This window comes from Leuresthes tenuis, unplaced genomic scaffold (assembly GCF_036924035.1).
Source record: "Leuresthes tenuis unplaced genomic scaffold, fLeuTen1.0.hap1 SCAF_13, whole genome shotgun sequence".
In the NCBI taxonomy this organism is placed as follows: Eukaryota; Metazoa; Chordata; class Actinopteri; order Atheriniformes; family Atherinopsidae; genus Leuresthes; species Leuresthes tenuis.
Genome location: NW_027325367.1, coordinates 9,333,399 through 9,356,006, shown reverse-complemented (window position 1 = coordinate 9,356,006; position 22,608 = coordinate 9,333,399). Strand labels below are relative to the sequence as shown.

Below are 22,608 nucleotides of genomic sequence, written 5' to 3'. Positions count from 1 at the left end.
GTTTAAAGTGTAAATCGGTGTTAAATTACTAAATCATCTGATGGTTTGCATCATCTTCTGGTGGAATTTCAGTAGTTTAGTAGATGATCATTCTAACAGAGGGTTTTTTTTTTGTTTTTTTTATAAGTTGAAATGAGATTTAGACTTTATCCTCTGCTCTCCTTTCTCAGATCCGGCCTCACATTGCCACTTTGCGCAAGTACACATACGGGAAGCACATTCTGGCCAAGCTGGAGAAGTACTACATGAAGAGCGGCTCTGAACTGGGTCCCATTGGTGGCCCCACGAACGGCCTCATGTAGTCACATTGGCATCTGGATCCCTTGAAGAAGTTGAAGAACCCCAATATTTTTTTTATTTTTATTTTTTCCCCTGTTCTGTGAGAGATGCTCCTTTAGCCTTGGGGGGTAGCCTTTGACACACTGTCGTCCCTTTTCTTTGGAGGGGGGTTGAATTACCAAAAAAAGGATAGAATAAAAAAAAAAAAAGAGTTAAATAAAAGTCAACTTCACCTAAGAACGCTGTGACAACTGAGCCCTGCCACTCTGCCACCCCTGATGCAGGTCCCCTGTGAGGCCCTCAGGGGACGCACAGTCAGCAGGCTGTAATGTTTTTCTTTATTTTTTTCCCCTGGGTAAAGCACAAGCCCATTGTTAATGATGTAATTGATGTATTTGACTGGTTTTCATATGACCTTGTACATTTAGTTTTTTACCTTGTAAATTCTCTGTAGAAAAAAGAACTTATTACACATTTGCTGAAATTTACAATTCTTACAATTAACACCAGCAAGTGACTTTATAAAAACTAAACTGAGGGATCCTTTAAAACACAATTCCATTTGCTTTTCTAACCAGACTTACTGTGTCAGCTGTTCTATTTAAGTCCAGGCAATTGAATATTATATTTGTATCTCACATGCACAGTAAAAGTGTTTCCCATGCCAAAGCATCTGATGGATTAGCTTTCAAATAGCACTACACAGTATGGATGGGTACGTAAACCCCTCAGTTCACAGGTGAGCACTATGTGCCACAGCCACACCCAGAGGTCTTGTCGACCATTTCGCTAGCTTGGTGTTGGGGATTGGTGCTTTAGGGTAGTGTTCCAGTTGTGGCTTTACCTTGCCTCTTTTTCCAAACTCGATGGGAGCGTGTGTTTACGCCAACAGCTCGCAGTCTGCCGCATGTTTCGGTACTACTATCTATCACAGACCGGCAAACCTGAGCTGCTGCATTCATTGAGCCCCATTCTGAGCCGTTCTACTTTCCCTCATCCAGGTGATCACTCGGGTTTTTTACAAGAAGAAAAGCTACCGTTAGCTTAACGGCAGCGGAGCATGAGGTTCGGTTGTACAGCGGGCGTGTGACCTGGTTTAATCTTAAAATGAAATGACCATAGTGGGGAGGGAGCGGGGTATGCGTGGGCATGCTGTGACAGGTTTTAATCCTTGGAATGATTTCTTTTTCTTTATCATGTTTTGTGTAACATCTTATGTGTCTTGTAGTTTGAGATGAACACTGCCCTAGAAAACAGTATCTTTATGTACTGAATAATCATCTCTCGCGTAGAAGTAGTTTAGCAATGTATAGCATCTTTATGTATGAGTAAATTGTTGCTTTTGGGTCGGGGGGCTGGCTGCAGTGATGGAACCCCCACCGCCTGAAGGTCAGAGCAGTCCAAAAGATGAAATTTGGTGAAGTGGAGTTTATCCCAGCTTTGTATCCTGAGGTGAAACGAACAAGAGGTAGTGGAATGAGTTGAAGAAAGGGATGTTGAAAGAACTTCTTCTTTTTCTTTTTTTCTTTTTTTAAATCTGTTTTTGTTTTTAATTTACATTTTTTTTCTCCCCTCTTTTTCATGTGGTTGGGTATGCAAGTGCAGCGGTGGAGGCCGGTGGGGCCATCAAAAGCTATACAATTCACCTGTAACGCTCGTAGTGACGGCTTCTTTGCTTCATATGAATTGTAGATTACATGTAGTATATGTGCAGTTAATGTGTAAGATTGTTAGTTGAATTGAAAATATATGTCTAGTCGTGGTGTTTGACAGGCCTTGCTCTAAATTTGTAGTGATGCTTTTATTTCGTCTGTACAGTTGTACATTTGTAAACGTTGATGCTGTAAATGGGATGTCTTTTACACTTTTTTGGGGAGAAAAAGGCAAAAATGTGCATTTAGATGTGTGTATATTCATCACTCCTTTCCCCTTGAATATAATGTATACAGTTTTATTTGATCAAGTGTTATTTTAAAGAAAGAAAAAAAAAATCTTTATGGCTTCACAATCTGGCATGGTTTTTGTTTTTAATCTGTTATGGAAAGGCCAGCCTCTATTTGTACTGAAGCTCTAACATCAACTGTTGATAGTCTCTCTGATGTGTGACAGTTTAAAAAGGTGAAAAAGACACACACACACAAAAAAAAAAAAACACTCTGAACTAAAACTGAGGCTGCATTTTGGTCCTCTCTGCTACCATGGAAACTTCACAGGATATGACGAGAATTATTTTTGTACAGAAGAGTGCTGTATTTTGGAACAGCTACTACCTTGTAAGCAAAACAATGTAAAATATTGTCAATTATATAAATATGAACATATGAGTTTTGTCACACTGTCAAAGTCATGTACATTTTCAGGTGGCCTTATGTACATTTCCAGATGTTAGATTAAGAAAACCAACTCATTTTTGGAAGCAGAATTGTGACTATGTATGATTAAACTGTTCTTCTAACATTTCATCTGTTTGTTGTGTTGTTTTTTTTTTTTTTTGTTGTTTTTTTGGTCATGTGTTGGGTTTGGTGTCATGATCTTTTAAATAATTTGTAAGAGCTTAGATTAACACTTCCTCCTGTGCTCAGAAAGAGCGGGGAAATGAGTCCAATAGCTGCACTGGTCAGCGATCCATCCAATGCTTTTCTACACCTTAACATACTTTTCTCGTATCTGAGGTGGAAGAAACTTGAATGTGGGTTAATAAGCTTTTAAGCTTGGAAGTTTTTTTTTGTAACTTGACTCAAGTTTTTCGTCAGTTTGCACAATTTGAAACGCATGCCCCACCCTCGTCTTTTCTGTGGAGAAGCATGAACGCTCTTGAATGTGGCAGGTGCATCATCACTCAGAAAAATGACCTCTGCAACACCAAACCAGCTCCGGTTGATGAAATGAGAACAGTGTTGAACATTTCAGAGGCACAGCTGTTCATTTCCTGAAGAGGTAGTGTCTCTTATATAATCAATGAGTGGAAATTTGTTTGATTGGACCTGCGCCAGAGGAAAGTTGCCAGATGCAGGTTGGTGATTTATCACTGAACATCACTTTCATCCACAGTCCATGACTGCTTCTCTTTGACCCTCTGTAAACTTTTCCAGCATGCAAGTCTCATTTCAGTCAACTGATTTCTAAAAGTTCTGCTGCAAACACTGATTCCTGTTCATGCCCATTTGGTTCTAATCTCTTGCTGTGCATTTCCTATTTTTAAGGTCCTGAACCTTCCCATTCTGTTTGTACTCCCTCCGAATTTCAAACACCTTTTGCCACACTCCGACTTGAATTCCCTTCTTGAATGAGCTTTATATTACTTCCCATTGTTTCCACTGCCTGCTCTCTCGCTGGAGTCATGTTTCCGACTGATGCTTCCGACTCATTTACATAATTAGACTTGTGCAGGTATTTGTTGCAAATGTCATGGTGTTTCCAAAAATGTCCCCCTTTACCATTATCTGAAAAAAATCATTTGCTAAACATTACAACAATTAAATTTTTTCTTGGGTATGTTTAACAAAGCCAGAATGTTCAGTTATGTGATGAAATAGTTTCGGTATGATCTGTTTTTTTCTTTCTTTCTTTCTTACTTTGTGTGTTCATTCATTCGTCTTATTTTACTTTACAAAATAAAAAGGCAAAATAAGTGTTGTGATAACTCTTTTACTTTTTTTTTTTTTTAATAAATACATTAATATACAGGGCGGGGTTTTGCAGCCCACACCTGCCGAGGCTTGAGACGCGCTCAACACTTCCGCCAGACGCTTAAAGTCAACGGAGACGAAGACGCAGCTCACACTCAAACATGCGGTTATCTTTGTCAGCCTCTATATTTTTACTTTTCTTGCGTCCTCTCTACGTGTCGGTAAGTCGTTTATATTGTCTTTAACTGCTTTAAAAAAAAAAGAACTGAGACGTGACCTTAGTCTCGTGCTCACCTGTCTCTCTTCCTGATGTGAACCGACCGGTTCCACTCGTAAAAGTCAAGTGCTCTGTTGTTTGTTTCGGGAGGCTTGTGTATTTAAAGACTTCAAGTGGGGGGAAAAAAACAACAACACAAAAAGTATTTTATTTGGCATTTTACAGAGGTAAAAGTGTTGGGGTTTTTTTTTTTCAAAGAAATGGTTGAGGCAGAAATATCTCGGTGGATACTATAGTCCAACCACAAGTTTAGAAAGATGTTACATTCACGCATGAAAAGTAAAACTACTCTGTCTTTTTCATTTATTTATTGGGCATGTCTTTTTTTTTTCTTTTCCCTGCTTACAAAGCATCTGATTAAATTGAATTTTGTCTAGATACTGATTAATTGTGGAGGCCTAAAATCTATTTTTTGTTGTCTTTTTTGAACATGTTATTTATGATAACATTTCTAAATTATAGTGAAGCGTTTGTGCTTTGAAATGTGGTGCGCCAGAAAGCTGGAGTGAATTAAAATGGAGAAAACGGAAGGTACCTGTGCATAAGTAACTGAGTCCGGGTGAACTTGTAGGTGTGTTGTTAGATTGTTGTGCAGGTGGGGGCAATGTAAGGATGTGCACAATGAGACCATATAACACTTTCGTGATAAGGTTTTACCGCATGGTGAATGTCAAGGTATGTGTTTAATATCTCCAGTCTAATGTAGATGAATTGAGTGAACCAACTGTTCACAGGCTGAGGTCATGAAGTTTTAGGTGTTGTGTGGATAGTAGTCTCCACTAGAACCACTTCATAAACTCAGTTCAATGTACCATAGATGCAGACACACTGACATGTGATCGCCCTCCAATCTTGATTTGATGGACCAGAAGAATTCATCATTAGCATTATGACTTTATATTACGCATTTTAGCCTTATTTTCTAAATGTACATGTATAATGTAGATTATTATATTATAATTTCTGGTTGCATTAGTTCTTTACTGGTCTAAAAGAAGACTGATGGATAAATTGACTGGACACGACATTCCCATCTTGCTATATTTAGTCATAATTTTCTAACAAGTATTATGATTCAGCAGTTGACTTACCAGAAGGGTGGAGTGCTGGGCCCGCTTTATGTTTTCTTTATCAGTGTTAACTACCTGCATCATGATGGAATTGTCAGAGAGTGCTTGCGTCACTGTTGTGGGACTTTGTATCTTTGACCTGATACATTTCTTTACTGCCCTCTTAAGAGTATCTGCTTCATTATCATCCTTCATCTGTTTTTGAAGACGGACAGAAAATAGCACCGTCCTCTGCATCTTTCAATATCCATGTTAATTTTTTTCCATGAAATTAGCTTTCCACCCTTCCAGAGGACTTGGAGGCATCGGGATACGACCTGGACATTTCTGGCTCTGGTTTAGGAGATGGGTCAGAACTAGGTAATTCTGATCACTGTATTAACTGATTGTGTTGATCAGCCTCCCTTATGTGTTCTCCTAGTATATCCTGTCCCCCTCTATCTGATTGCAGTTTCACCTGGTGAAACTAAAAACATCAAAAATGAGCTCAACAACAAAGATGGTGGAGTTTTTACACCAGACTCAGAAGAGGGAAACAAGAATACTCTCCAAGTATGACTCACTTTAACAGGTTTAACTCCACCATACCTTAAAATGAGGAAATCGCTTGACTTCCCATTTCCTTTTTTTTTTTTTTGCTTTAGGGTTCTTCAGACCTGACCTTTGACCGCACATACTGGCATCCAAGATATGATGCATCTGAATTAGTTTTGTTGTCAAATGGCAAGAGGTTCCTAAGCCACCAGGAAATCCATGCAGGTGCTTTGCAGTACTCATACTTTCCCTTTGGCAAAGTTGTGACCTGTGGATTTTCATCGCAGCTCATATTTTTGTTCATGTTCACAGGCATTATTGCAGGGGGAGTAACTGGAGCGACAGCTGGAGCTGCACTGTCAGCAATATTGATCTACACACGGAAGAGGAAAGACAAGGAAAAATGCCAGAAAAATTTGACGAAAGAAGATTGTCACAAAACCAACAGGAAAGAAGCTTTTGTTTAATTGTCACCTCAAGGTTGATTTTAAAAATTCATACCGATGGGCCACATTCTGCTCCCAGAGAGCTGCCTCTAAATTATTCTTTCCCCAGGTTTTCTGGGGGAGGAGAAGTCATTTTTTCCTTGCACTGAATCCTGATGTATCTGTTGTTGGTCACTAATGATTTTTATATATATAGTTATGATTAAACCAGAAGAATAGTTTTTATTTGATGACAGTTTAGAAGTGGCTGACAGTGAAAGTCTTTTTAAGAAGTGATGTAGCAGACAAATTCATTCAGCCTGTGCTGTCTGCTGTGATCCTACATGACTTCACTGTGTGGTTAAAGGAAGATTCCTTATCCACTGAACTCCCCCACAACGTTATCAGTTATTTTTGTATCTGCTAAGACATTCTTCCAGGACCTCTTTACTTGCAATATTTTGAGAGTTGCAATTTTGCTGCTTACAGGTGCATTTTGACCAGGAAACCTCATTGCTATTGCCTATTACCGTTATCTACAGGTAGCTAATCACTTATATGTATCTTCCTATGTATGTAGTCATGTATATATTGGATATAAAAGATGATGAATAAGTCACATCAGGTGGCTGGGATGAAATATCTGCATATATTTTTGTATTATATTGTTCTCAATAAACTCTTTGAGACTGTTCTGGTTCTGTTTACGAGTAATTTGTGTACATTTGCACTGTACTGTATATGTACTGTGAAACGGTGTATGTGATATATATATATATAATGTATACAGACTTCTGATTGGGGACTGTCAAACCAAGCATTTAAGTATGGCAAAGATTGGCTATTTTGCAGGTTCTGCTTTTGATGTATCGGTTATGAAGTACTCAGAATTATACCCTGGATGCATCAACCTAATACAAGAATTATTATCCAGCCCATGTTTTTTTTTTTTTTTTAATACATTCTGCAAAATAAATACAAGATCTGAAGACCTGAAGAATATTTCCTAACCTACTATTGGAGAAACGCAGCAAATGTCAGTTACAACGTGCTCGTCTTGGGCCCTATTCTTACTTTGGGTACATAATTGGGTGAATTAATATCTGACATATGCATGCCTCACTTAAAAAAATGTTTTCCAATTTCAAAATCTTTATTTCAAAAGATTTAAGCATTGGGATTCATCCAAATATCACTTGACCCAGACAACTTGGTTTTAACCCACGTCATGCCTGAGAGATACAGAAATGCGTGGATGGGAGCGAAGGACAGCACTCACAGACAACATCTGCTCCACATTACTCTGGGCATTCAGACCATGTGTCTATCCCTGTTTTAGACAAAAGATAGCCTCCCATCACAATCCCCTGTTAAGGGAATGGTTAAAGATGTCGCATAGACCCCCAAAGCAGAAAATGCACAATTATTCTGAGTTTTCTGGGATGCTGTCAGTTACATGTTCTGATTTTACTTTCTGGATTTTAGGCAACTTTTTTAACCTTAAATTAATTTTTCATTCCAATGACAACTCTGATAAAGACCTTGCATTAGAGGACATTAGAGGACTTTGCATTAGAGGTCATTCTGATATTCTTGCTGTTAATGCTAGATCCAGCTGTGTCAGATCAATACTCCTTTTCTTTCCCACAAATGCACCTTAGATCTAGTCTGTTACTCAGACTTCTTAAGGGAGCCTAATGATTGGATTTGCAATTATATCACCCTGTCATGTACTTGGTACAGTAATATTGGTATAGTATTGGAAAATGTGCATTTAATTTACCCTTCACTTTAAATATAGCCGTTAATCCATTTTCTAATTTGCTATTCAAACCATGATTATTCAGCAGTAGGTTTGTTAAGGTAAATTTATTGTCCATTAAAGCGTGCCTTGTTTTTTTCTAGTCTCTTCGTGGCCATTGGTTAAAATACCTGTCAGTCACTTATATTGTCTCAGCCTCTTCCGGTTCGTCATAGCGTTTGTTTTCATCCGCGGTGTGCGCAGGTCGTCAGGGAAGTGGTGGGCGTTCCTCCGTGTTCGTTTGCTGACTGTTGATGCTGAGAAGGTTTTTCTGCTCCTCAAACCAGCTCTCTAGATGTTTCTCCCTACGCTTGTAGAGGACATGCATCATTTTAAGCCAAGTCGAGATAGATTGTACACCACTCGGTGTTGTGGATGTTGCCACGTTCGAACGGGGACCATCATCCTGGGAACATGGTATATGGTAAGTAAAATGGTTCTCGATAGCGGTCAAAACGCTACCGTTAGCGAGGACTTTCATTAGGTCCGCACAAATAACAAATTACATAATATTTGCCGTCCAGACTAAGTGAATGTGCTTTGAGAATGAGTTTTTATGGTTTTCATATGCAGATATATTATCTCGGCTTTCGGTTGAACCCATAAAATAGCCGTTACTATTTCGTGTAATGCTAACGGGATGCTAGTGTTAGCAGTAACGTATCGGGTTAGGTTTTCTGGCGGACTGTTTCTATCGGTACCGCTTAACTTTTTATGTCGCTGTGATATAATTGACAAACAGGCTAAATTCAACGAGTGTCTGTTAGTTACCAGCACCTTTTTGTCATAGGTAATTGTGATTTGTATGACATTGGATTTGTTTAGCCAACATCCTGCTAACTTCAACAAAACGGTTGACAAATCAGCTCAACTGAAAGATTCCGCAGTGTCAGAAAGTACATACATATCAGTAGTTTACATATTAGTGGTGCTTTAAAAGGCTGTTTAGATGATGATTATTATCATGATTAAGGTTTTATTATATATTGCATCAGGGGACTTGCCAACTGTTTGTTATCGTCCGCTGCAGCACCCTTTACTTCCTTATTTCACATCGCGTTCAGAATTAAACTCCCTTTCGTTTCCTCACAGCACAGAACAGATGTTTCATATTTCGTTTGTAAATCTCCCTCTTGGTGTTTCCAGCTGGACAATATTCGATTCATCAAAAGACGTGAACCACGTGTCTCTGTTCCCACTCAATCGCAGTGACTTTAGACTCTAAAACGTGCCCTGAATTGTGCAGTTGTGAGTTGCCATTAAAGGTTAAACCGCTGCTGACATGAGCTCGTATAAATACTCATAGATAATGTGGACAGGGGCATTGGAGTGTGAAGGCACATCAGACTGAGAAACACAAAACAATCACAAAGCAGGTTGTGTGGTTTTCTTTCAGTCTTTATCCACAATACCCATTTCTTCTTCTTTTTTTGTCTAATTTTGGTGTTTTCTTTAATCTCTTTGTTGTAGTTTCATGTCCTTACGTCATTCATCTTGTGTCTCAAGAACTTGATGGTTCATCTAATTGGGGTTGTTTTGAATCTGGTCATCTTGTGGCAGGAGCTGATTATTTTGGTCTCAGTCATCTTGGAGTTCTTTGCAACCATTCAGTGTCTCTCTGTGACATCTTTTGCATACATTTTATTAAATTTTTGTTATTTTTGTCCCATTTTCCCCCTTGCTTGAAATCTATCTGCCGTATTCATATTATACCAGAGTTTGGCTGGTTGTTGGTGTTAACATATCGGTCTTATTTTTAGCCAAAAAGACCTCTCAGAACCCACGATTGCCTGGTGAAGTATTGCTTTGCATTTTCATATTAATTGCGTATCTCTCACTTTTGTGCGCTTTGCATTTGCATTCGATGCCAATAGGCTCACAATACTCTGACTAAACCTCGAGGGGCTGAAATAGTTTGCTTAATAAGTAGGGATGCTGAACAATAGGAGGGTACAGGTGTTTTCCTAGATTTCAAACATGCCAACTCAAGAGACTGTCTCAAAAAAGCTAAATCCTCAATTGCACTGTGACATTAAAAAAAAAACGGCAGCTTCTAAGAAAATCAAAGCGTAACACTCGCTTAAAGAAAAATCATCCAGCTTCCACCACAGTAGTCATGCAGGTAAGGCCGCTCGCTTTCAAAGCTGCCCCCATCTGTGCCGGTTTACAGTTGAAAGAATGGCGTGTTTACACTAAATGAAGGTGGAGACGGCGGTGTTTCCAGAACTCAAAAAGAGCAGGGTCGCTATACGTGGCAAGAATTTAGATTTTTAAAACAAACAGTCTGTTCATAGCCCAAGTTACAGCTTGGAGCTGAAAAACTCATCCGCTTTGTTGTTTTCTGTCAGCTCTCTAAAGTTATTTTCTCATTTAAAGAGCCTTTACTGTTAATGTTTGTATGCCAGATCAGATTCAAATTGCATCTAGCTTTGTCGTTGTTCTCAGTAATGTTGTTTGTTTCAGTATCTGGGAAGTGAACGTCATACAACGCTGAGATAAACTTAGACCAATGCCTGTCTGAAACGATAAATGCTTAATAATTTAAAAGCCTACATGTGTATGTTGGTGGGGTCATTTTCAGTTAGCTTTTTCCCCTCTCTGTCGTGATCTCAGGTGGTCAACCTGTTGATGGGTATCCTTCTGACCGTGGCTGTGACCCACCCAGAGAACGTCCCCACCATCGACCTGCAGTATGAGGTCATTGACCATTACTTTGCCTCTGACAGGATGTCTGGTAAGTGGAAAGATCTGCCTAAGAATCATTCTACAATAAACATGCTGCCATCTGTTAAGTGTTTATGCATCAAAATAACATCATGTTATGTGGAGGCTTTGAACTCGGCCGTGTCCAGTGCTCATAATGGTCCAACCACAGAAACATCAGTGGATAAATATTCCCTCCGTTAGATCAGGAACTGTATCCCTGCTGTCTCTCTTTAGAGATTTTTACTCCCTCAAGCTCAGCTCTCCACAAACTGGAGAAAAAAGTCAAAACATTGTTAAACTTTTTGGTGTCACAGGTTTTTTTCTAAACAGATGTCCTTTCTTTTAAAAGCTCTATGTCTGACCTGTGTAGGTGTTTGTATTCATGTGTGTGAGCTGGGCCTGCCCGAGTGCCCGTTCTCTGTCTGACAGTTGTTTAGTTGGTTAGCTTGTTAAAAGCAGTTGACTCAGTGTAGAGGAGGGGAAATCACTGCTGTGAGTTGACCTTCCCACAGCACAATTATGCCAGCACACAGGTTATCCACAATCTGCTGAAAGCACGTTAACATTCAGACTGCTTTATTTGTCACTGGTTTTGCAGCTTCATTAGTCCGTGTTCATTCTTTTTCCCTGTGCGGGCCAGGTTTAATCGTTATGTAACTCGTGGAAAGAACATTTGAAAATGGTCCATGGTATTAAGTTAGGATTAAGTTGAGGGTTTGTCTATAACCCCACCCCCAAACAGTTTGGTAGATACACAAAAGCTTCTGCTTTTAGTAATCATTTGTATCTAAACTGGATTTATTTTTGTGTGTGGTTATAAATATTAGAATGGCATATATGCCTCTTATCTTTTTAGGAAACAATCCAAAAATTATGAACAAGGAAAAGGAGGCCTTAGATGTCCACAACTCGCATTTTGATTTCTGTTGCATCAGGGTCGTCTGAAACACTCGCAAACATTTTGCAATAGCACAGGAAAACACTCCTCTTTTACCTGAAGAATTTGAAAACAGCAATATGAGGATGTTTCACCAGGCTAAAAAAAAAAAAAAGACTCTGTAGGAAAAGTGTGATTCTCGCCATTTTTTGGGACATTTTGTAAGAAAGAAAGAAAGAATTAGAGACAGACTGACCGTGAAAACCGTGCCTTACGACACTGTTCAGTCATAGTCTTTTAACACCACTAACTTTCAATATTTGGAATAACATGACATACTGTGACCTTGCCCATCAAAACTCTTATGACCACAGACATTTCAAAATATCCCCTTCTTTTGTTATGATGGATTGGACATTATGACTGGAAAAATGATGGTAAAACAAAGGAGTTTTTCTGGGCTGCATTACTGCAGCAGCTCTCACACAATGCAACAGGCAGAACAGCTGAGGAAGCCAGGGAGTGAGTGATGGGGAGAAAAGAGGAGATGGAAGGTAAAGCATTTAATTATCCCACACTGAATCTCATTGTTATCTTTATTGATGCTGTGCAGCTGAAAGGGATCAGCTTAATGCTCCCCAGAGGTCCCCTTAAAAACAGACTGAGCTGGAAAGATATGCGCCCTGGAGACTGTCCACTTAGCGGTGTATGCAAATCCCAGCTGCTTCTAGGAACGCAGGCAAACATCAGTTCATCCACAGTCATTTCAGAGTTTCAAGTAAGACCAGAGCGGTCTCAAATTGTACCATCCCTTACATTTATTCAGTGTTTTCTTTCCCTCATACAGAAAATGCCTGCGTTGGATTTGCCATCTCTCTGCTGATGCTCACTATCAGCGCCATGATGGTGTATGGAGCCATTACTGTAAGCGTGCACTCCAGATACGATGAGTTTTTTTCTTCTTTTTTCTCTTTAGAAAGCATGTAGTTTATTAAAGACAATGTCGTGGTTTCTTATGCAAATATGTAATCCTGAAATAGACGTGTGCAAAAGAGGGCCAGCTTTAAAGCTGTCTAATAATAGCAGCGGAGTTGAGAGGTAAGTGCGCTGTAATAAGAAATACCAAAGCACCCTGCCTCTCTCTTTTTTCTCGCCCACATTAAGCCGGATGTTGAAGCAAATTGGGATGTAGTGGGACTGTATCGCACAATGCTGTGTTCTTACTGCATGTTATCTCTAACTCACAGGCCTGCCTGATGGCATCAAGACTGACAGGTTTGATAGTCGTTTGATGTGGACCTGCGTTAGGCTGCTAGTTAGGCTGGTTGCACAGATAAAGTATGACACATGTCTGTAAGCTGGGAGCAATAGGTATGCAGAGAGTCTCTGCAAGAGTCATGCTTTAGCTGTGCGCCGACATCCTTCCAGATACCCTTTTCCCACTGTAGTGTAGCAGGTATCTGTGATGTAAAGAATCTTTGCCATTTGGTGTAAAAATGGAGTGGATTTTTTTCTTTCTTTTTGGCACGGCCTAAGCGTCCTGTGTAGAGGGGACTTTCAGAAAGCTTGTAGCAACCAAAGGAAGGGACCACTTTGCTCATTTGAAACCTTCTGTGTACATATGATACTGACACATGGTAATGTGCAGATTTTAGCCTAACCCAAACATCTGAACAGCCGTGGGAAAATATTTTAAGTCCTACAAGCAAGACGCTTGAGGTTTAGACTTATAAATTTGGAAAGGAAAAAACAAACCAAAAAAAAAATCTGTTTTTCTTGGCTCTCACATGAGGAGTGCACTCCCAGATGTAAGAGTCGTTGACAGTGATGAATCTAACCTCATGTAAGAATGCTGCTCTGTGACAAGGTTCGAGGGACATGGTTGAAATGTAGCATTGTGGTCCTTTCAAAATCCATAAAGATTTGTCCACGGTAGTAAGTTTTCTTCCTGTTGTCGATCCTCAGCACCGTGATGGCTGGCTCATCCCGTTTTTCTGCTACCAGCTGTTTGACTTCGCTCTGAGCTGCCTGGTGGCCATCAGTTCTCTCACCTACCTGCCCAGGATCAGGGACTACCTGGACCAGCTGGTCAGTCCCAACATTCCAGCATCCGATCCCACGGTTGACCTCAAACAAACTGCACCCCTGTTTACATTTTACAGGGAGTGTCTCTGAAATGACACCAATATTCACTAAATAGTTCTCTGACTAGTCGATGTTAAAGTCATATGGTGGACACTGATTTCCGCAGCCTCAGACAGTTTGTTGTCAGGAAGTCAATAATGAATATTGGCCAATAAATACAGTTGTCTGTTCTCTCCGTCCTCAGCCGGATTTCCCTTACAAGGATAATCTCCTCTCTATGAACTCCAGCTGCCTGCTGCTCTTTGTGCTGGTGTTCTTCGCCTTCCTCATCATTCTCAAGGTGAAACTTATCAGTTTGTCATATTTGTTTTTTGTGCAGTGTCCATTCAATCTATGCCCTTCATTTCCTTGTCAGCTGTGTTAAAGTGTGATCTTTTCTCGGCCTTCCAGGCTTACTTGATCAACTGTGTGTGGAACTGCTACAAGTACATCAACAACAGGAACATGCCAGAGATTGCTGTGTACCCCGCCTTTGAGACACCCCCCCAGGTATGTACGGCATACTGGCACCAGTATGCAGTGCTCAAATCAAGCCAACAGAGGGCACTCTGATCACAGACTGCGACATGTTCAAAACACAATCTGTGTATTTATTAAGGATGATAAACCATGTCGGGAGAGAAATATTTACTGTAAAAAAAAAACAACTTTTATTTCCTTTATTTCCAGTTTAATTCCACAAATATTTAAAATTCACAGAAAAATCATGCTATTGTTGCCAAAGTTTAGACATGATCAAGTTTTTCTTGTACTTTAAGTTGATCTAACAGGTGTTCGCTCAGTTAATTGTTCAGGAAAGTATACATTTTCCTGCACCCAAGAGGATGTTTTCCATCCTTGAAGACAAAGAAAAGCACAAATATAATCTGAGGAGCTAGTATTAGTTTTTCTGATTGAATCGGTTTGCTTTAACTCGCTCTTTACACCGTGCACATCAGCTCGAGTTTGTACTGAATCACTTTAAATCAGTAAAAGACGACTGCTGAATCTGACTAGTTTTTTTTATGCTTTTCTTCTCCAGTACATCCTGCCCACTTATGAGATGGCAATGAAGATGCCAGAGAAGGACCCACCTCCCCCCTACATGCCAGCCTAAGCACCAGCCCTGTTGTCTAAACAACACACAGCCATCATATGCATTTCTACATTCCCTCACTAACCCTTTCCGAACACCATTATGCCCTTATCCCCCTCTCTGACCCTCTGTGTCCGTGTAAGGCCTCTGAAGATGTCTTTGTTTAACTTTTCCGCTGTATTTCTTTAGAGGGTCTGTAGACCATCCTGGAGATGTGAGAGGAAGAAGGAGGGAAGCTTAAATCTGTGTGGAAATGAATGAATGAATGAAACGTGACAGACGGAACCCCCTCCACCCTTTCCTGCCTACAAGCCCCAGCCTTTATTATTTTTTATGTCTTAGTAAAAGGGATATGTGAAAATTAAAATAGCTTGAAATTCTTTCATCAATCCAGCACCATCTTATTGATAGATCAATATCTGTATAAAGTGTTTAAATGATAAAGAAAAAACTATGACAATCCACTTATTAGAGTCCTTATTGTTGAGTTGTGTTGAGATTCTCCCTGATTGTTGAGACTATCCCACCTCAGTCTTGAATAGAGCCTGTAGCACTTTTTTTGTCTGTTATTTATTTAGCTTTGTTGTGGTTCAGTTCACCACCACCACCCCAGACATCCTCACTGTTCTGCTGCCGTGATGTTTGAGCAAAGCTAGTGAATCGTTTTCCAGCTGGCACAGAGAGAGCAGGAGGCACTCGTGATGGATCCTTCCCTCAGCCTCTCTTCCACCTGACATCTGGAGCAAACAGCTAGTCTTGTGAACATTAGTTTTTTGCATGCTTATCGACACCCACTTCTCCATTACTTTATTGGTAATATCATTTCATCCCAGTGGAATTACATTTGACTTCAATAAACGTCTCAGAAAAATTCAGTTGCTTTGACTCTGTTTCCGCTGGAATCACATGATCTAAATCTACAATTTAACCCTGTCACATGAAGGAGTTCGCTTCTAAAATGTTGACACGGATTCACCTGTCAGTCGAGGCCAAAAGATGGCCCTCCGATGCAAACAAGTTTTCTCTTTTGGGGTATTGTAGCAGTTTGACAGCACAGGAAGTAAATCTTCTGGCCGCTCACAGTCAGAGGATCACAGATAAAAGATTCGATGTGGCTGACTTTAAAAAAATAATAATAATTAAAAAAAAAAAAAAAAGTAATTAATCCCGAACTCTGGTCAGGATATACATGAAAGGTTAATCACTTCTAAACAATGTTTAATGCTCCATGGCCTTGATAAGTCACGATATTATAGTCTGACCACTGATTAAGGGCAACATTTTTAAACCTAAAAGTTCGTTGTCTCTCTTAAATGAAGTCTTAACAGCTTTTGATGATTGTTGTCCCCGAGTCTCTCTCAGCCATCTGAGCCCGGTGAGGTCAGGTGGTAAGCATTTAATTTCAAGTCTTTTCAAAGCAAATCAAATGATTAACAACAGCGGTTGTACAGGAAAAAGAAATTGAAATGACCGCAACAAAAAAAAACAAACCACGAAGCAGACGGTAGCTCACCGTGTCCTGCAGGTCATGTTCCACCTTTGGATTGGATGGACAGTCTGACGTGTCTTTCGCAGATCTCTATGTGGAGGCGGTCGGACCCCCGCAGAGCTGTGCGGGATCCTCCTGAACCGCAGACACAGAGAGGAGACACACAGGTCCGGCTACCGGGAGACTCTGCATGCTGATATGAGGATGAAGCCTTTTCTCTGGAGCGTTCTGTTCAGCGCTTCGCTGCTGCTGTCTGACGTCGTACAGGCCACGTACAACATCAGGCCGGGGGATCCTCAGCTGATAGCCGCACAAAGTTATGCTCAGAGCAGAAACAATGGTCGACCACCGCTCAGGACCCTGAATCCAGCGAGTAAGTTTTCTTTAAAAAAACAAAAAAAAAAACTTGTTTCTTTATTTCAGAAAATAAATGTTTCTTGTTTCTTTTCTGAAATATAATCTCAGATGGAAGTCAGCTCTCTTGGTGAGAAATCAACAGAGATGTACTGTATTTGAGCTGTCTGCTACCACAGAGAGAACAAATGGACTGTTCTCCTCCACTTTTTTTGCTATATGAGTTGTAAAATCGTGGGTTGCTGAGGCCCCCTTTTTTATCTTTAAGATGTGCAATTTAAAACACCTTTAATTAAGAGATAGAAGTGCAGCTAATCAAACAACTACTCAGCATTCATAATGTATACCATTGAAAACAATCGGGTAACAACTACTGCTTTTATAAAATAGTCATGTATAATTATAAATATAACTAAAAATACACTATATGCACTTTTTGCTGCCATGAAAAATATCATTTAAAAAAAATAGTCACTAGAATAATTAAAAGTACACATTTTTGCAGAAAAAGCCTCCCTGTTAGTTTTATTATTTGACTGTTTTAGTCTATATAGTATAGTGTATAAAGCATCATTTTCGATTGCAGTTTTTTTCACTGGTTGTTTAATCCGGAAAAATACGTCACATTTGAAAAAAAACATCATATGATTGGTATTATAACTATGATCATATTAAATGTAAATCAGTGAATTTTTTTCCTCCCTAATGCAGGGATGTAAAGGTATAGGCAGCCCCTTTGATTTCTTTGTTGAAAAAAAAAATGAACTATGAAATTTTACCTTACAATGTTTTATTCTAACTATTTGATTTTACTCTTTTTTCCCAAACACAACATGCATGATATCTGTAATCTTGACTGGGGGTTTCACAAGCATTGTATTGTATAATCCCATCTTGTCAAAAACAACCCACACGGCTGAACATTCACTCATGCTTCCACTAATCATGTGTCTATGCTCCGGAGAAAATAAATGTGATTGTTGTCTAATTCACTAGCACTTAATACACTATGTCAACTTACACAACTTTTAAACCTATCACCTACTAATGTTCTCTATCACTTCTTCTTTCTGGTGGGCCTGTAGATCACAGAAGTGATTACACGTATAGAGGAAGGTATCACTACCACTACCAGCCACCAAGGATCCCTCCACCGGTAGGGTATCGACACATTCCTCTATCTCCACCTGTGACTTACCACAGACCCCAGGTCGCTATTCCACACTACCAACCCAGGTTCAGTGGGCCAGTGGCACCACATCCACATATGCATCACATATACAAAGGTCTCTCTCCCCCTGTTGTTCACCCTCATCCCCATCATAGAGTCAAGGGCCCATTCCATTACAAACTGAAAGGCCCATGTCCAACAAAGTCAGACCCAACAGTACCAACGACACCTGTGGTACACCTCCCTTCTACCGTCCTTCCAACCCCACCAGAGCCAACAGTGCAGCCAACCCTGCTAGCAACTACAGTGGCACCGGTGACAACCGTCATGACCACTGTGCCACCAGTGGAGACCCCCGCTCCGTGGACTCTACCGGTCAGTACCCAAAGCGGCTTCATCACCACCGTCAGTCCTGTGGAGACAGGTAGAATATTACCAGTCAGGTTTGCTTTCCACCCCAAACCAATGCTCCTCAATGTTTTCCAGGATAGATGTTTTTGTTTCTATTTGGTTAACAGTAGAAACTGGGCATAAATCAGTCATTTACAGATAGATAGGAAATACACTTCTCCCTACTGCTGAGAGTGAGACAGGAAAAGGTGCCATAACATAGATTATGTTATTAAAGATATATCATATCGAGCTAAAACTGATTTCAGATGTCATAAAACCAAAAAGAAAAACAGAGGATCTGGTGCTAAACTACAGAGATGAAGTTTGGTATATGTGCATGTGATATGACAAGCAGGGATCCTAACACTGTCTCCATGTTCAGGTAGGGTGTCACGTTTCATGTGTTGGGCATCAAGCATCCTTTTCATTAAGGAAAATGAGAAGAACGGTTGAATCTCTGAAATGATGCATTGTATGTCATCGAGTATACAGTATCATCTCTGTAAAACCACAAGCTGCAGAGATGCACAACAGTTTCCTTTTGTTCCCATGGGAGCATGTGTTGTGCATCTCAAAGTGTTTTGGATGATTAACTGTACGACTCTCACTATAAAAGTACAAACAACAAGCTGTAATGTTTCTGTTTTTTAAGTATTAAATGGACTTATTCCTGCCATGGTTTGGTTGATCACCAGAGACAGACTCTGAGTGCAGGAGCCGTCCCCTGGACCTGGTCTTCATCATTGACAGCTCTCGCAGTGTACGTCCTGCTGAGTTTGAGAAGTGCAGAATATTCCTGGCCGACATGGTCGACACCCTTGATGTGGGCTCAGATGCCACCAGAGTGGCTGTCGTCAACTATGCCAGCACGGTGAAGATCGAGTTCCTGCTCAAAGACCATTTCAACAAACTCGACTTGAAGAAAGCCATCTCCCGCATCGAGCCCCTGGCAGCCGGCACCATGACCGGCCTCGCCATCAAGACCGCTGTGAACGAAGCCTTCACCGAGCAGTCGGGAGCTCGGCCTCGCTCCAGGAACATCTCCAAGGTGGCGATCATTGTGACAGATGGTAGACCTCAAGACCAAGTAGAAGAAGTGTCTGCTGCAGCCCGGGCCTCGGGCATCGAGATCTACGCTGTCGGAGTGGACCGCGCAGACATGCGCTCCCTGCAGCTGATGGCCAGCATACCTCTGGAGGATCACGTCTTCTACGTGGAAACCTACGGTGTTATCGAGAAGCTCACCTCCAAGTTCAGGGAGACCCTGTGCGGTAGGACAAAGAAAGGCGTGCAAGACCCTTTCCCACCATTAACCCCGGTTCTAGTTCCTTAGTAAAGACACCTACAGTCTACAGGGAGGGTGTTGTAGAAGAATTTGGATCATTTAAAAGTTAATGGTGAACTATAACCTCTGAAATGATGAGGAAAAATAGAAGAGCAGATGCTCTCAGCCCCCACATGGACTGCAGATGTCGGCACTAGAACCTCAAACTCACAAAGTTTGGGCCTACACAGTCCTAAACTTTCAATGTTCCCTACATAATCAAAAGAAAATATATTAGGTGATTTGTTTATGTAATCAAAGCATCTTTATGCTTTGAATTGACCTTTTTGTGTTTAAGATTATTCAAATGTACAGTAAAATCTCACTTTTTAAAACAGTTTAGGAGTACTTCAATTGAAAGAAATTTCCACATGCTCATTAAAACCATCCTCTTTTGCTTGTGGAAGAACTATCTCAAAGTTTTCAATAATTTCCATCCACCATGTTTGGAAAACTGAGGTTCTGCTGTAAAGTTGATGTGCTGTTTTTCAGCGTTACCGTCTGATGTTTGTCTTGTCTCCTCATTTCTGAAGTCACGTGTCTATGTGCTGTCACTGCTGTGCTTCAGGGTTCTGTGATTTTACCTGTGTTGTCCAACACACACACGCAATTGGCCTTGGCTGAGATGTGGTGAAGCTGTTTGAATGGACAGTTTCCCACCACAAGGGTGGTCAAGTACAAACAGGAAAGCTTGTAAATGTAATTACATGGCAAATATTCCATCAGCAACATCTATCAAGAGAATTCCATTTTTAAGATTGATGAGTAAACATTAGTGCACTTTTGCAACTGCAGAGCACAACCTTAATTATCACAAGCCACCTACAGTACTTACTCTGTATGCTAGCACATGAAACTGTACCAATGCTGCCATCTTGACAGCACCATCCCTTAATCCCGGCTTATTCTAGGTTTGGACCCCTGTGCCATGGGACATGACTGCGAACACATTTGTGTCAACAGCAACGCCTCCTATTACTGCAAGTGCCGGATTGGTTATATCTTGAATGCGGACAAGAAAACATGTTCCCTGAAACGTAAGAACATACTGTGTGGATTCCTGCAGCTTTTTTGCTGTGATACTAATGTTGCTCAAAAAGTAAAAGTAGAAAAAAAAAAGCAGGAAATTGTTGGCCTCTGAGCATGGCTTCACAACATCACAACCAACTGGTGCATAAATCAATGACTCTGTAATTCACAGTAGCATTTGTTGGACAATAATCGGGTAATATTATAGAATTTATGTTGTGGCAAAATTATAAATAGACAATTTGTTTGCAGGGTTTTTACTTTTTAACCTGCCGGGAAAATGTGCTCCCATTCCTTTGAGCTTCGGTTTATTCTTGCCTAGTCGGAAAAAGTAACGTGGATGGTACTCTGTGTGCTTTTTCACTCTCGACATGAGCTGTTACGCTGATGTGAAATTTGCTTTCTCTTGGTGAAGAGGTGAAGGTGGAGGTGGTGCAGGATCCCTGTAAATGTGAGGCCAGACTGGCTTTCCAGAAGCAGACACAGGCGGCCATCCAGCAGCTCACAGGCAAACATATCCTTCCTGTTGTTTCAGATGGGAGACAGTTTATTATAAACAGTCTCGACTGCACATGTGGCTGAGCCGACAGGTGGTTGTTTCTACCTGCTGTGACTATTACAGGGACATAATTCAACAGTGTATACAACAAGTCTCTCTTTATCTTTTCACTGTCTTTTAACTGTCAAATTAGTTTCCTTAACTAATCAAACTCGCTGACATCTCTGGGAGAATAGAGCACCTGGAGAGCATGTTGGGCCGTGCTTAAAGCTCCACACCGTGGTGAGTGTTAACAGCTTTTTTCCTCAGTGATCGGTTGTAAAAGCTTCCCACCCACTGTGCACCATTTATATTTACTTTTTGCAGAGGCGGCAGACTTCCACGGACTACTGCATCATGGGCATGTGCTTCCGGTCATCTTCCCCCACTCCCACACCCCATCCATAGCTACTGTACAGGGTTCTGCCACAGAGTGAAGCTGTGATTCAAAAACCAGCAGTTGAGCAAAAAAATATCTGCAGTCAAATATTGTAATACATTCTTCGAAACACTAGATGCAGCATCATGTGATGTTTTGCGAAAATAGTACTAACACGAAACGCACGCTGTGTGAACACAGTGTGACATATGATAACCAAAAATCTGGTTATGTTTGCATCCTTTTTGTACAAAGATGGATATGTATATAGTCAAATTTATGCTACAGAGCATCCACCAAGTAAATGATTTTACATTATGTATTTTTACCTATTTTCTATATAGTAATCTGTTCAAACTGTTATATCATACAGGTTTGTATTATAGCCTATGCTAACGATGATAAATGTTCATCTTTTGTATCTTTTAATTGCTAAGATCAGTAAATGTAACAAAACTGAAAAAGGATAATAAAATCACATGACATAGAAGTTTGCTGTTGTTTTAATATTTTGATCTGATGTATAAATCGAGCTGAATAACACTTTATTAATCCCAAAGGGGAACAGGATTTTTGCAGTGTAATAGTGACCAAAAGAATAACGATACTAGAATAAGCAGTCAGAATAGAGAGTCATTATCCAGTATAAGACTGTTGTGCTGGGCAGGACTACTTAATACGGATAAGGCCAGCTCAGTCCTGGGATGCCCCCTTGTGTTTATATCCAATCTATCCTAACTCCTTAACAATGCTACAGTAGCCTACAAAAACAGACCACGCCAGTTTATACTTGTGCATTTTACATTTTTGTACCAATCGGAACAGTCATAGTCGTGTGCTGCATCGCCACAACTTGTAGCTCCATTTATGGAGAGGTGCACAACAAGCCTATACAGGTATGTAAAAGATGAACAGGGTCACTCCATGACAGTATTGAAGCCAGTACTGAAATGCCATAAAATACAATGATAGAAAAAGATTTTAAAAGGTTTCAAATAACGCTTACTAAATTCACTCTCTTTTCAAATTTGGTCCCTTCTGGCTCCAAAAATACCAGTCATGGTGACAGCTGAGTGACAAACTATGGCAACCCAGTTGAATGATCTTTTGCTT

General features: G+C 40.4%; 4 protein-coding genes across 5 annotated transcripts in view; all 4 read left to right on the top strand.

Moving 5' to 3' along the window:
* Positions 1-2,739, top strand: part of LOC140267621 (apolipoprotein B-100-like) — a 36,630-nt gene extending 33,891 nt beyond the window's left edge. The window contains 1 exon segment of the mRNA XM_072362948.1: positions 171-2,739. Coding sequence (XP_072219049.1) covers positions 171-302 — 132 coding nt within the window. The 3' untranslated portion in view covers positions 303-2,739.
* A 1,329-nt stretch (positions 2,740-4,068) lies between these two features.
* On the top strand, positions 4,069-6,404 carry LOC140267619 (uncharacterized). Of its 2 annotated transcripts, none has more exons than XM_072362946.1 (5): positions 4,069-4,129; positions 5,531-5,615; positions 5,707-5,807; positions 5,900-6,024; positions 6,102-6,404. In XM_072362946.1, exons 1-5 carry the CDS (start codon positions 4,070-4,072, stop codon positions 6,382-6,384), a joined length of 654 nt encoding a protein of 217 aa, XP_072219047.1. In that variant the 5' UTR covers position 4,069; the 3' UTR covers positions 6,385-6,404. The 2 variants fall into 2 exon arrangements, with proteins under 2 accessions (XP_072219047.1, XP_072219048.1); XM_072362947.1 differs by having other exon boundaries at positions 5,900-6,014; positions 6,102-6,392.
* A 1,804-nt stretch (positions 6,405-8,208) lies between these two features.
* Positions 8,209-15,693, top strand: laptm4a (lysosomal protein transmembrane 4 alpha). Its single transcript, XM_072361812.1, has 7 exons — positions 8,209-8,439; positions 10,629-10,749; positions 12,446-12,522; positions 13,564-13,686; positions 13,928-14,023; positions 14,134-14,232; positions 14,765-15,693. Exons 1-7 carry the CDS (start codon positions 8,311-8,313, stop codon positions 14,837-14,839), a joined length of 720 nt encoding a protein of 239 aa, XP_072217913.1. The 5' UTR covers positions 8,209-8,310; the 3' UTR covers positions 14,840-15,693.
* Positions 15,694-16,344: 651 nt separating this feature from the next.
* Positions 16,345-21,160, top strand: matn3a (matrilin 3a). Its single transcript, XM_072362908.1, has 4 exons — positions 16,345-16,680; positions 18,921-19,496; positions 20,461-20,586; positions 20,994-21,160. Exons 1-4 carry the CDS (start codon positions 16,506-16,508, stop codon positions 21,158-21,160), a joined length of 1,044 nt encoding a protein of 347 aa, XP_072219009.1. The 5' UTR covers positions 16,345-16,505.
* The last annotated feature ends 1,448 nt before the right edge of the window (positions 21,161-22,608 follow it).

Coding starts and splice junctions, on each gene's coding strand:
- LOC140267619 (XM_072362946.1), top strand. CDS start 4,070: ATGCGGTTATCTTTGTCAGCCTCTATATTTTTACTTTTCTTGCGTCCT. Junction 4,130..5,530: donor TGCGTCCTCTCTACGTGTCG/GTAAGTCGTTTA, acceptor CCATGAAATTAG/CTTTCCACCCTTCCAGAGGA. Junction 5,616..5,706: donor AGGAGATGGGTCAGAACTAG/GTAATTCTGATC, acceptor ATCTGATTGCAG/TTTCACCTGGTGAAACTAAA.
- laptm4a (XM_072361812.1), top strand. CDS start 8,311: ATGTTTCTCCCTACGCTTGTAGAGGACATGCATCATTTTAAGCCAAGT. Junction 8,440..10,628: donor TCCTGGGAACATGGTATATG/GTAAGTAAAATG, acceptor TCGTGATCTCAG/GTGGTCAACCTGTTGATGGG. Junction 10,750..12,445: donor TGCCTCTGACAGGATGTCTG/GTAAGTGGAAAG, acceptor TCCCTCATACAG/AAAATGCCTGCGTTGGATTT.
- matn3a (XM_072362908.1), top strand. CDS start 16,506: ATGAGGATGAAGCCTTTTCTCTGGAGCGTTCTGTTCAGCGCTTCGCTG. Junction 16,681..18,920: donor CAGGACCCTGAATCCAGCGA/GTAAGTTTTCTT, acceptor GTTGATCACCAG/AGACAGACTCTGAGTGCAGG. Junction 19,497..20,460: donor GTTCAGGGAGACCCTGTGCG/GTAGGACAAAGA, acceptor GGCTTATTCTAG/GTTTGGACCCCTGTGCCATG.